The 14,016-nt window shown below is 50.9% G+C and overlaps 1 protein-coding gene across 1 annotated transcript; it reads left to right on the top strand.

Moving 5' to 3' along the window:
• Positions 1 to 1,004: 1,004 nt before the first annotated feature.
• Positions 1,005 to 4,971, top strand: LOC123107711 (uncharacterized). Its single transcript, XM_044529656.1, has 3 exons — positions 1,005 to 1,330; positions 1,521 to 4,224; positions 4,467 to 4,971. The coding sequence occupies exons 2-3, from the start codon at positions 1,747 to 1,749 to the stop codon at positions 4,572 to 4,574; spliced, it is 2,586 nt and encodes an 861-aa protein (XP_044385591.1). The 5' UTR covers positions 1,005 to 1,330; positions 1,521 to 1,746; the 3' UTR covers positions 4,575 to 4,971.
• The last annotated feature ends 9,045 nt before the right edge of the window (positions 4,972 to 14,016 follow it).

Below are 14,016 nucleotides of genomic sequence, written 5' to 3'. Positions count from 1 at the left end.
TCGACCGGTTTATGCCCTTGAAAGATCGACCTCCCAGACTGTTGGATGGATGCACACATAACCGTCACATCTTGCAACAAGCTCAGTGTTGTGGTCGTCTCTCCGCAACAACGGCCTTGTTGCAATCTTCCTCTTTTTTTCTCTGATCTCTGCAACGGAAGCCTTGTTGAAAAATATTTTTCGAACTAGTTTCTTTTCCCGAACCTTTCATTTTCCTTCGATCTTTGCGACATAGGTGCTATTGCAGACACCTTTGCAACAGGACCCCTATTGCAAAAAAAGCATATCCGCGCGGCCCGCGAACACGGCGGCACCATTGCAACAAGAGCCCCTATATATTGTCAGTGGATCGATCCCGTCTGGATAGATATGGAGAGAACAGGACTACGAGAGCATTATGTTGGGTGCGGGGCGTTGTCGGCCATGACCGGAAGCTTGCTCCCGCCTGGAGGAGGCTGGCAGGGCGTGCTAGAACCCCTGAGCTCCCCGTCGGGTCGTCGACAGCGCCATGGATGGAAGGAGAGGAAGGAGACAGAGGCGAGGACGTGCTGGCAATGAGAAGGTGCTGACGGGAGTCGTGCCGTAGGTTGCCAGATCTGGTAAGGAAGATGGAGGTGCGGCGCTGCACGTAGACGGGGACCTCTGTTTTTTCGTCGCCGTCACCGCACAACAAACCTTCTCTTGCTCAACATGGTTTGAGTTGAAAAAAGCTAACCTATGAATAGGATTGTTGCAGGTCTTTTAATCAAAAGAAGATCCAACAGACAAGGAGGCGCTCCAGAAGATCAGTCGGCTGAAAGAGAAGCGTTTTTGATAATTTTATGTTTCTATAAATTGCACTCTAGGGTTTATTTTTCGGCCATTGCAATAAAAAAGGATTTGTTTTTCCTACTGCAAAAGGAAAAGATATATTTTCCTAATAATATTTTTTTAAAACTAAAATTACTAATTTTTCTGTCTCCGACGGCCTCCTTTTCCGTCTTGTCCTACCCAAATCAGTTTTTTGTAGAAAGATGCCCTAAATCACTGCTGTGGACCGGTGAGGCCGCCAGCCGCCGGACACCGGCTCCGTCGACCCCCACCGAAGGCAGCAAGCGGATGGGAGGAGCGGCAGCCGCAGAGTCGGGACTCCTATCTCTCCAGATCGGCGGAGAAGGAAGGCCGGATGGTGCGGAGCGGCGGCAGCGGCGTGAAGGGCGGAGCAATAATAGGCAGCGGCGGCTGGAGTAGCAGATGGCGGCAGCGGGGGACGGAGCAAGGAGGGAGGGGAAGGAAATGGCGTGCGGCAATGAAGAGAGGGGCGGCAGTTTAGGGGATCTACCTACCGCAGGTTCGTCGATTCGAGTTCATCCACCCGCTACTGCTAGTATTAACAATATCATAGTATTGCTCCACCTTTTTGAAAACGAATTGGAAATATGCATCTTTTTCAGCTCGAATAAACTGGTTTGATCTGCTTGATTATAGCAATGCAGATCATCTAGGTCTGAAGCTTTTAACGAGTAATTTGGTTTGGTCAGGTCAAACAAAAATACAAAATACGGCCGGGCAAAGTAGAGCAAAAGATATGGTTGAGCTAGCCATCCTAAGTGTGATTACCATATGAAAAGTCAGTAGGCAACAAGGAGATAATGCTGGAGTGGTTACTGCTAACCATGTGCATATATACACACTGGGTCAACGTGCGAGATGAATCGGCCTCTCACTTTGTGCTTGTGAGCGAGCGAGGGAGAGCTAGACACAGTCATGGGTATATCAGGTGCTGTGGAATGGTGGGAGGAGTGGCATCTGCGCATCCTCGTCCTCAGCAGCCTCTTCATCCAGTACCTCCTGCTCTGCTCCGCTCCCTTGCGTAAGTTTGCTATTCCTTCCTGGTACAGATCCATCATATGGCTCGCATACCAAGGCAGCGATGCTGTCGCCATATACGCCCTGGCCACCCTCTTTAACCGCCAAAGGAGTCAGGATCATGGTAGTGGTACTTCTGCAAACAACAGTAGCATCCTGGAGGTGGTGTGGGCACCAGTTCTCCTGATGCACCTCGGAGGGCAGGACCTCATAACCGCCTACAATATCGAAGACAATGAGCTGTGGACGCGGCACATCCTCACAGCCGTGTCCCAGGTCACTGTAGCTATCTATATGTTCTGCAAATCGTGGCCAGGAGGCGACAAGAGGTTGTTGCAGGCATCAATCTTGTTCTTCGTCCCTGGGATTCTCAAATGCATAGAGAAGCCCTGGGCTCTCAAGAGTGCTAGCATTAATAGCCTAGTAAGCTCTTCCGGTCATGCTCCGAGGAGAACTGCCACCAGAGAAGGCGAGATCAATTCGCTTGAAGACTACGTGCAAAAGGCAAGGGCTTTTGCCCAGACCGACCCTGGTTGTCAAGCACAAGAAGGTGATGCGGTCGACCATGGGGCTGACAATTATCTTTCTCAATCACAAGGAGAAGATAGTGTGGTGGACCTTGAGGCCAACCATCGAACTCAAACACAAGGAGTGGCTGCCACTGTGGATCTTGAGCCCGATCATCATCCTCAGACCTCAAGGACATGGATAGGTCGCCTAAACCAAATAAAGGAAAAAATGGGAAGCCACGTAAACCAAATAATGGAGAAAAGGAGAACCCACCTAATCCAAAGAGAGCCAAGATTGAGAAGGCGAGATAATGACTATAATGGGGACCCTGAGACCTACAGGATATTTGTGGATTTTGCATCGCCGTATCCTGATCGGCTTGTGATCCTAAAATCCTTTTGGGTGCTTGATGGAAAACAAGCATACATTTTATTGCAGAATAGATTGTTCAGCATTTTCAATCTTCTCTACACAAAATCAAAGATACTCGGCAGTTTTAAAGAAGAGGAAGACCCGAGCGGGTTGGAACTTCTTTCTCTGTACATACGGTTATCGGCTAGTTTATTGCCATGGGCAGCCATAGGCCTATTCCACAAGAGTCACAGAGAAGATTATGATGATAATGATGTCAAGGTTACATATGCCTTGTTCTGCTGTACTGCAGTGCTAGAGTACTGTTCCTGTGCTTCCTTTGCCTTTGCGAAATTTACTTTTCTAAAGGTATTTCTCAATGCCATACTCAATGTCAAAGATAGCCTCATAGGCCAATTTAATCTGGTAGGATTCTTTGCTCGTAACAGAAGGCACTCCAGGAAGATGTGCATCGTTAATTTCTTTAACTGCAAAGACTTTCTTGACCAACATTGGTCCATGAAGCCCTGCAAGTTATCCTTTGCAATTCTAGATCTGGTTCTTAAGTATGTGAAGATGGGGTGGGAAGATCAAATAAAAGATACTGACAGCTACTGGAAGTTCAACGATCGCAGGGGGCAATGGACTCTTCAGTCCAACAATTGCGACAAAGATCTCAGTTGCAGCTTAAGGAAGCCATTCGATGAGAGTGTTCTTCTCTGGCACATCGCAACGGATTTCTGCTTCTACTACATGGGCGCATCAGCAGATCACCAATGTGCCACTGCTCAGTGTATTCAAGATGCTTCCGGTGAGGGTCATGGGTGTGCTGTTTGGTGTGAAAGATCTCCTCATCACAAAAGAGCCGTCCAGTGCAGAGAAATCTCCAACTACATGATGTACCTACTGTTTGTCAACCCTGAGATGCTACTGCCAGGCACTAGGCGAAATCTGTTCACAGCTGCCAATTCTGAGCTAAAGAAGATCCTCAAGGATGACAATCCATCGCTCAAGAAAATTGTCAAGGGCGGCAAGCCTTCGCTCATGGAGATCCTCAAGTGCAATAAACCATTCTGCAACTTCTTCACAGTCAAAAGGCCATCGCTCAAGGAAATCGAAAGAGGATTTACACAGAGAATAATCGCGAAGGTACAGCCCACAGAAAACAGAGAACAAGTTGTTGAACATACGGACTTGCCACTGGATGCGGAGACAGATGCAACTACACAAGAAGGTTTTGTCCATGATGCATGGAATCTTGCCAATGGGCTGCTACAAATGCGTGATGAGAAGATGTGGAAGGTGATCGAAGGCGTGTGGGTGGAGATGCTCTGCTTCTCGGCTAGTAGGTGCCGAGGGTACCTACATGCCAAGAGTTTGGGCACTGGTGGGGAGCTGCTCACGTATATCTGTCTCCTGTTGTCGCACATGGGGATGGAGACCTTACCGGAGAGGTTGCAGAGGACGGAACTTTCAAGTGGAGGAAATGCCAGGGTCACTCCATTGACTTCCCAGGTTAGCACCAGCAGCCATTGTTTGAGAAATGATGCTTATGATGTTATGAAGACAATTTCCACTCTGCATTCCATCTTTATTGCTTATTTTCTTATTCATGTAAGTTCTTTTATTATTCGTTCATTAATTGTGATATTCCGTCTATATATCGTCTCGTCACTCATGGTATTATAGTGTTATTGTTCTTCAAGGATGCCAGGTTTGGAGATATATTTTAACTATGTGAATATGTGATATACCAGGTACCTGGGAGCGAGGACCCACCACCCTTGAGACGCCGGAGGCCTCATGAAGCTGCTGCTGCTGGGGCATCTACCTCTCGACCTCAAGAAATACAACCAGCTGAATAACCTGAGAAGTCATTATCTCCGTGTTGTTTTGTACATGGTGATAATCCTGTGTGTCTGTATTGCTACCCATCTGCCGTTCATATCCTTAGCTTTCCCCGGATTGGTTCATGCTTGTCTGTATTGTTCATTACCTATCTCCATCTGCTATACATGGAGATAGTGTCATGTATTGTTTTATTACCTTACCTACCAGTCTGTTTGTGTGCTGTTAGAGCTGCAAAATTACAATGTCTGTAGTCTGTAGTATAGTATGGATGCCAGATTACTCCATGGATGCCCGCCCCGTGTTGAATTCTGCAGCATGCTTGTTTGAAAGAGTGGATTTGGTGTGATCAGAGTCATTTGAAAGAGTATCTACCTTGTTGAGGTAATTAAGATATTGCTACCCTAAGATTCATGAATTGCGGTGCTGTTTATTTTCCTCAATCTCCATGATATTATAACTTGGTGTTGTTGAGCATGTGATCTACCAGATAGACCAGTTGAATAAAGTGTGAAACTATTGCTCTTTATTTACAACGTGGATATCCCGTGTGTCCGTATTGCCAGTCTGTCGTTCGACTCCGATTTGCAGCTGTGGTATTTTGCAGAGCTTAATACACTAGAGCTGTTGGTAACTACCAGTTCATCTCTACAATGGGCATGCCAGTAAAACGGTCGCCCTATGCCGTAATATTAGTTGCTGTAGAGCTTACCAGTGGAAGTTCTGTCTTTTTTGTTCATTGTGATATGCTGTTCAGATGATAGTTTTTTCTTCCTTGGATCTTCATGATTGTCTTGTTGATGTGTCATTACTGCCCAAAGCCCCAAAGGCTAGTTTATCTGTGGTAAACGATGCATGCATGCGGTCATCATGTTTACCCACACTCATCATATCATCACTTCCTGGTTACAGAGGAAGAACAACAGCAGTTACTTAGCAGCAGCCATCTGACTGAAAAATACTCCCTCCGTCCCATAATATAAGAATGTTTTTGACACTGCATGGGACTGAATCATTTATTTTTCGTACACAGACAGAGAGCTTCTCAAGCCTCCGGCGTCTGATGCCTGCTGGCCATGTAAATGGGCACAGCACATAAGCTTATCGGAATGCAGGGATTCTCCGGCATCGGCATCATCGAAAGCTCTGCTCTGCGATCGATGGAGCAACATTGCAACAGCATTGTACGTACGGAGGCTGATGCATTTCATCATCGTATTTAGAGACGAATGTGCACTGTTTCGGGCGTAGTTGGGATTTCTACGAGGTACTACATATCAAAATGATGATCGTATTCGGACAACGGCCCATCTCTTCCGTCCATCTGGCAATTGGACAACAATGCCATCGCAAGATTTCTCCCACACACACTACCAGAAAAACTGGGGTTGCCGACGGCCAAATCTATGCCGACGGCCCCCGTCGGCATCTATGGACCTATGCCGACGGCCAAGGATAGGCCGTAGGCGTAGAATAGCCGCCGGCATACATCCATCTATGCCGACAGGGTCGTCGGCATAGACGAGGCCGTCGGGACCGCCCGAGATACGCCTACGGGGCCCGTCGGCATAGCCCGGGCCCCCCTGCCTGGTCAGCGCTGACCATTTGACGGCGTTGACCCTACGCCGACGGGCAGTAACGGCGGCCGTCGGCATATCTGTGGCAGAGGTATGCCTACGGCATAGCCGTCGGCATAGGCCCCTCTGCCACGTCACCGATCCGTGTGTCACGCCACGTCATCGATCCGTGGGACAACCTCCGTGTGTGCACAGATATGCCGACGGCCTTGCCGTCGGCATACGTGTATTTTACTTTATTTTTTTATTTTTACTTTGTTTTGTTATTTTTACTTTATTTTAGTTTTTGTTTTTGCATAAGATAATTACGCCTTATCTAAAAAAACATACCCGATGGTATATCGATTGCCCCCCGTTACGAACGTTGCTATCGCCGTGTCACGGAGGGGGGAAACGGTCGACATGGAAGGAATTCTGGTTGGTGGGGGGATTCGGGGTGTAGCTATGTCACTGAAACATCGCACGGGTCCCGATGCATATGTGAAAGTGTTCATGCATGCATAGACGCCCGACTTGGGGCTCCGGGGTGTGCCCCCCCTCACGGACGGCGCTGCCGCCGGCACCTGGAGGGGGGAAACGGACGCGTCGGGTCTACACGGAGGGGATCTTGCTGTGGGTCTGGCCCGGATGTTGCTCCAAAGTGTTCCTATGGGCTGACCTAACACAACCGGGTGGGGAGGTCCACTGGTCAAAGCCTGTCCGTGCAAAGTCAAAGGGCTAGATCCCGTGGTCAAACGCTACAGGGTTAGGCGGGACGGAGGCACTGGGGGGTAGCAATGCCACCGGAGCGTCGCACCGGGCCCTCATACATGCGGGGTGGTGTGTTGGCATGTCTGAAGAGGCGGGACACGTCTCCGGGGCGTGCCCCCCCTCACGGACGGCGATGACACGGTAGTAGACGTTCTGCGGTAACGATGCGGCGCCAATATTACTAAATACTCGGAGCGCGATAAAATCATGAGTTTTTTTGCACGACGTGGGCACATGTGCTATAGGAACGATGGTATTTTTTCATAATTTTTGGTGATGGAGAAGTATCCGAAAAATTCCCTCTACGCGGATTGCCCTTCGCGCGTCTACGGCTGTGGCCAGCGGCCTCCGGGGGCTAGCATGCCGCCAAATCTTGCGTAGGCGGCCTCTCACAAGTCTGGAAGTGTTGTGGCGGTTGCAAACGCCCGGCACGCGTGTCCGGGGCGTGCCCCCCCTCACGGACGGCGCCGCCGCCGGCACCTGGAGGGGGGAAACGGACGCGTCGAGTCTACATGGAGTGGATCTTACTGTGGGTTTGGCCCGGATGTTGCTCCAAAGTGTTCCTATGGGCTGACCTAACACAACCGGGTGGGGAGGTCCACTGGTCAAAGCCCGTCCGTGCAAAGTCAAAGGGCTAGATCCCGTGGTCAAACGCTATAGGGTTAGGCGGGACGGGGGCACTAGGGGGTAGCAATGCCACCGGAGCGTCGCACCGGGCCCTCATACATGCGGGGTGGTGTGGTGGCATGTTCGAAGAGGCAGGACGCGTCGCCGGGGCGTGGCCCCCCCTCACGGACGGCGATGACACGGTAGTAGACGTTCTGCGGTAACGATGCGGCGTCAATATTACTAAATACTCGGAGCGCGATAAAATCATGAGTTTTTTTGCACGACGTGGGCACATGTGCTATAGGAACGATGGTATTTTTTCATAATTTTGGGTGATGGAGAAGTATCCGAAAAATTCCCTCTACGCGGATTGCCCTTCATGCGTCTACGACTGTGGCCGGCGGCCTTCGGGGGCTAGCATGCCACCAAATCTTGCGTAGGCGGCCTCTCACAAGTCTGGAAGTGTTGTGGCGGTTGCAAACGCCCGGCACGCGTGTCCGGGGCGTGCCCCCCTCACGGACGGCGCCGCCGCCGGCACCTGGAGGGGGGAAACGGACGCGTCGGGTCTACGCGGAGGGGATCTTGCTGTGGGTCTAGCCCGGATGTTGCTCCAAAGTGTTCCTATGGGCTGACCTAACACAACCGGGTGGGGAGGTCCACTGGTCAAAGCCCGTCCGTGCAAAGTCAAAGGGCTAGATCCCGTGGTCAAACGCTACAGGGTTAGGCGGGACGGGGGCACTGGGGGGTAGCAATGCCACCGGAGTGTTGCACCGGGCCCTCATACATGCGGGGTTGAATAAGCGGGGCCAAATCTTGCGTAGGCGGCCTCTCACAAGTCTGGAAATGTTGTGGCGGATGTTGCTCCAAAGTGTTCCTATGGGCTGACCTTACACAACCGGGTGGATACATGTATGAGGGCCCGGTGCGTCCCCGCATGTATGAGGTCCCAGTGCGACGCTCCAGTGGCATTGCTACCCCCCTAGGGCACGCTCAGGCACCCGACACGCGGCTTCGGGGTGTGCCTCCCTCACGGGCATCGCTGCCGCCATGTCTCGGAGGGGGGAAACGGCCACCACAGCTTACACCCGGGCACCGGGCCGGTAACTGAACATTTCACCATAATTGTCCATGTTCTTAGCACAAGTCTAATGAATACCGGAGCTCATAAATATGCCGTAATAAAAAAAATAAAAATATGCCGTAATAAAAAAAATGTAAAGTACCTATGCCGACGGCTTAGCCGTCGGCATAGATTGACACGTGGCATGTCCATCTATGCCGACGGCTAAGCCGTCGGCATAGGCTGACCTTATCCACAGCCACAACCACCGCCTCCACTCATTCTTCCTCCCCCGCACCATCTCCCCCCCGCCCGACCCCGATCCCCACCCGCGCCACCGCCGCCGCCCTACCCTGACCCTCGCCGCTGCCCCACCCTCGCTGCCGCCGCCGCCCTATCCCGACCCTCACCGCGCCGCCACCCCCATTCCCTCCCCCAACTGCGACGCTGCCCCACCCCCGCCCTCATCCCATCCCCCACCGCCGCCACGCCGCCCCCCATTGCCCGCGCCGCTCCCATCCCCTCCCCAACCACCGCCGCACCGCCCCCACTGTCCGCACCGCCCCTATCCCCTCCCCCACTGCCGCCGCACCGCCCCCAGTGCCCGCGCCGCCCCAATACCCGCCGTCGATGCCGCCGGGCCAGCCCATCCCCGGCGGCCCATCCCCGGCTGCGGCCGCCCCGTCCCCGACTGTGCCGGCGGCCGACGCCACTGCCCCGCCCGTCGCCGCCCTTCTCCACCCCGACCTCGTCGCCGCCCCGCCTCTGCTTTGCCGGTGAGCCCCCTGCTGCTGCTTTGCTGCTACCGCTGCCGCTTGCTGCTTGCTGCCACCGCTGCTTGCTGCCGCTGGTTGCTGCTGCCGCTGGTTGCTGCTTCCTGCTGCTACGTTAGGTTAGTTAGTCAGGGTTTAGATGGATAGATTAGTTAGATATATAAATAGTTAGATAGATGGATTATAAGATATAAAAATTTTGTTGATAGGTTAGTTCAGAAAAAAATTGTTGTTGATATATAGATGGATAGATGAGTGGATACTACATCATGATATATAGATGGATAGATGATGATGATGAATATGTGACGAATAGATGATGAGTCCCTATAGTTTTTTTGCCTACATGATGCAAAAATGAATGAATGCATGTTTAAATGTTTTAAATATGCTCTATGAGTTGTGATGTTCTAATTATTTGTCGTGATGGAATTTGCAGGCTTTGTGGTGTTGCATTCATTGGAGTGACCGTTGTCTGACGCGTTGGTCCCCCTGAGCATCCCTCTGCTGTTCGACTACTTCCTCTACAACCGAGGGTGAGCTACAAGTCCATCTCCGCCATTTTTTCATATCACTAGATTTCATTCTCAAGTCAAGTGGCGTAACCTAGGCGTCTCCTGTCCGAAAGGGTTGCATCAATAAATATGCATTCAATTGCATATTTATCACCGCAGCTCTTTCGGATTGTCCAACGTTTTCCATGGATAGCCCGAGGATGTGTAGATTGGGTATGTTCTCCATGTTCTACCCCATTCTGAGACAGGATTTCGGCGGCGCCTCCCCATTGTTCTCCGGAGCACATTCTCTCAGCTATTTTCCGAAACGTGTATCTGGAGAACAGCGGGGAGGTGCTGCTGAAATTTTGTCTCGGAATGGGGTAGAATGGAGAACATACTCAATCTACACATCCTCGGGTGGGATTAGTACCCATCTTTACCTATTAGAGATGTAGGTGGATTCAACACGGTAGAAACTGAAATTTTGATGTGATTAATTTAAGTGAATCCTTAATTATGTTGTGTGGCTTGCAAAAAAGTAGAGGATGGCAGATAATCAGTGGATGTACAGTGGTTTTATCCATCGGAATCGAGTAACATCAGAGTGGACCACGAAAACCGATGTGTATTTGAAGGAGATATTCCGTCGTCCAATGAGAATTATCCCACCATGCCCCTGTGCGAGATGTGCCAGACGTCACCGTAGAAATCAGACGGACATGAGTGAGCACCTTCGCACGCACGGATATATGCCAAACTTTGACATGCCACCGATAAACATAGCCGAGCAGGACCGTGGTAGAGAGGAGGTGATGCGACAACACATCGATGGATATGAGGACGACGGGGTCAGGGACATGCTAGATGATGTCATTGTTGCAGAAACGGCAAATGCGACACCTTCAGAGAATGAACCGGAGGAGCTGGAGGCAACCGCAAAGGCCTTCTTGGAGGTCTTGGCCTCGTCGAAGAAACCGCTTTATGCGGGTGCGAAAATATCTCAGCTGGATGCCATCTCGCAACTGATTGCATATTATCTACCTTACCCAAGCTACACAAGTATATTATCCGCCTTACCCATGCCAGAAAGTGTATCTAAAAGGTTGGGAAGTTGTGTTCAAGGTGTCGCCACATGGTAAGCTACCAGACCCGAATGAAGACGATTACTACAACATTAACCCCATGACATACGAGGGAGTGTTCTATCAGGAGCAACCTGATGATGATGATGATGATGTGGTTAGAAACGATGACGCTAGACCATTGGGTGATGATGATGTGGACCCAAACATCGACGATGCACGGAATGATGGTGAGACCATTGTTAATGAAAATGGCATACTTATGCTAGAAATGTTAAATGAAGACGCTAACGACAAGGAAGAGCCTCCACCTTCATCGGACAACGAAGATGATATGATTGATAGTGATGATGAGACGGACCGAGAAAGAGGTTACAACAGTGATGATTCATATGGGTTCTAGCAGATGTATGTTATGCATTTTTATTAATGTGTTTGTTATCATGCCTTTTCCTTCATTTCATTAATTTACTAATTGCTTTTTCTCTTTTCAATGCAGGTTCGTGGAACATGGGCAAGGGGAAGGCCGACGGCGTGGGTTTCCTACGCAAGGTCGTCGGCCTGCCTAGTCGGAGTGGTCGAGCACGTAATCCTCCCCCTCGTCTACTTGACGATGACTCCTCACAGGGAGGTCGAGGGAGAGGTGCCCCTAGAGGAGGAGGGGGCGGGGGGAGAGCCTCTAGAGGACGAGGTGCTGGGGGAAGAGCCACTACAGGGGGTCACGGCCAGAAAGAGCGCACCCTCACCGACTTAGGGGTGTTGTCTTTGAGGCCCTCCTCTAGTGAGGTACCCTCCTCTAGTGAGGTACACTCTAGGGAGGAGGAGGAGGAGGAGGTGGTGGAGGAGGAGGCAGGCGAGGAGGAGGAGGAGGAGGTTGGGGAGGAGGTTGGGGAGGGGGAGGCAGGAGAGGAGGAGGGTGGTGGCGGGGATGATGGTGGTGACGGTAAGGGGGTTGACAACAAGGGGTGGCTGCGTGGCAACGCAAAGCTACCAAAGCAGGTTCCTGCTACTGAGGAGCAGAAGTGGCTCATTGAGCCCACGGGAAAAGAGTAAGTGGTTCATTATTTTGCTTGTCACATGCTTATTCCGGTTGTTATTTATTTTGCTTGTCACATGCTAATAGTTCATTCTTTTGCAGCAATTGGATATATTCTAAAGGGGTCCGTGTCGGTGTCAAAACCGGCGGATCTCGGGTAGGGGGTCCCGAACTGTGCGTCTAGGCCGGATGGTAATAGGAGGCAAGGAACACGATGTTTTACCCAGGTTCGGGCCCTCTTGATGGAGGTAAAACCCTACGTCCTGCTTGATTAATATTGATGATATGGGTAGTACAAGAGTAGATCTACCACGAGATCAAGGAGGCTAAACCCTAGAAGCTAGCCTATGGTATGATTGTTGTATGATGAAGTTGTCCTACGGACTAAAACCCTCCGGTTTATATAGACACCGGAGAGGGTTAGGGTTACACAAAGTCGGTTACAATGGTAGGAGATCTTGAATATCCACATCGCCAAGCTTGCCTTCCACGCCAAGGAAAGTCCCATCCGGACACGGGACGAAGTCTTCAATCTTGTATCTTCATAGTCCTGGAGTCCGGCTGAAGGTATAGTCCGGCCATCCGGACACCCCCTAATCCAGGACTCCCTCAGTAGCCCCTGAACCAGGCTTCAATGACGACGAGTCTGGCGCGTAGATTGTCTTCGGCATTGCAAGGCGGGTTCCTCCTCCAAGTCCTTCATAAAAGTTTGTAAACACCAAGAGTAGTGTCCGGCTCTGCAAAATAAGTTTCCACGTATTGCCACAGAGAGAATAATATTAACACAAATCTAATCCGCTGACGTATTCCGCAGCGTGACATCACACTATGGCCAAGCCTTTACTCGAATCGTTTTCACTTTTCCACCTCAGCGTGTTTTGCGAGGCGGTTTCCTTGGCACGTCTTGTCAAAGAAGAGATTGTGTCCCCTTTATTTACGGGATTCTCACCAATACGGACGTGGGTAACCCAATCATGCCCGTTAGCATGTCTTCTCGATTAAAGGCGAGTCCCAAACGGTTACGGGGAGGGCTCCTAGTATTCAACCTCTTATAAAGAGACCAAGGCCTTACTCCTTTTCTCCAATCTCAAAACAAGTTCGCCCGTCGCCTCGAGTTCCAACACCCTAGGCTCCAGATTCCAGGCGCTTCGGACCTTCGACAATGTCCGGTTCCGACCTCCAAGGCCGATGGATGCCCTCCTCCGTCACGGAAGAGGACGTGCTAAAGCTGAGAGAGGCTAAGTTCTTGACCGCCGAAATTTTGCATAGGTTGCCTGCTCAAAGGCAGGCTATTCCCAGTCCCCAGCCCGGTGAGAGTGTAGTGTTCATGTCTCACTTCCTTCAGGGGTTAGGCTTCCCGATGGATCCCTTCGTGAGGGGGCTGATGTTCTATTATGGGCTGGAATTTCATGACTTAGCTCCAGAGTCCATCCTCCACATTTCCTCATTCATCATTGTGTGCGAAGCGTTCCTCCGTGTTACTCCTCACTTCGGATTATGGCTCAAGACTTTTGGAGTGGAGCCGAAGATGATCGAGGGACAGCACGTAGAGTGCAGAGGCGCTGTCATAAGTAAGAATGCTGATGCTCCATGGCCCGAGGGCTCCTTTCAAGAGGAGCTCGGCTTGTGGCAACGAGAGTGGTTCTATATCACCGCTCCCAGGAGCGCAAGTGGGTGGCGCCTCCTGCCTTTCGCTCGGGTCCCCCACCACGGCTAGCGTCATGGGTCAACAAAGGATTAGATTGGGGGTTATACAAAGACGTGCCCTTGTTGCAGGGCCGCATTAGGGATCTCTTAGAAAGATACCTCAACCTGGTCAAGGTGACGCAGGTCATGCTGATTCGCCGAACACTGCCCGGCAAACGTCGCTCCCTTCGTCTGTGGGAGTTTAATCCGGAGGGACCATGAGCTCTCCAGCATTTTATGGGCGCAATGCCCATGGAGATGTATAAAATGTTCTTCGGATCACAAGCAATGTGTCCGGATTTGACTGAGGACGCAGGTTTAAGCTGCAATTGCCCGGATACTCAAGTAAGTAACCTTGTGCCCGGACTCGCTATCAGTAAAATTGTCAT

Source organism: Triticum aestivum, chromosome 5A (genome assembly GCF_018294505.1).
Source record: "Triticum aestivum cultivar Chinese Spring chromosome 5A, IWGSC CS RefSeq v2.1, whole genome shotgun sequence".
Classification (NCBI taxonomy): domain Eukaryota; kingdom Viridiplantae; phylum Streptophyta; class Magnoliopsida; order Poales; family Poaceae; genus Triticum; species Triticum aestivum.
Note: the sequence above shows the minus strand (reverse complement) of the source record. Positions and strands in the feature narration are given on the sequence as shown.

Excerpts from the sequence above, each read along its gene's own strand:
- LOC123107711 (XM_044529656.1), top strand. The coding sequence starts at position 1,747 with ATGGGTATATCAGGTGCTGTGGAATGGTGGGAGGAGTGGCATCTGCGC. Across the intron at positions 4,225-4,466 it reads TCACTCCATTGACTTCCCAG|GTACCTGGGAGCGAGGACCC; the intron begins GTTAGCACCAGC and ends GTGATATACCAG.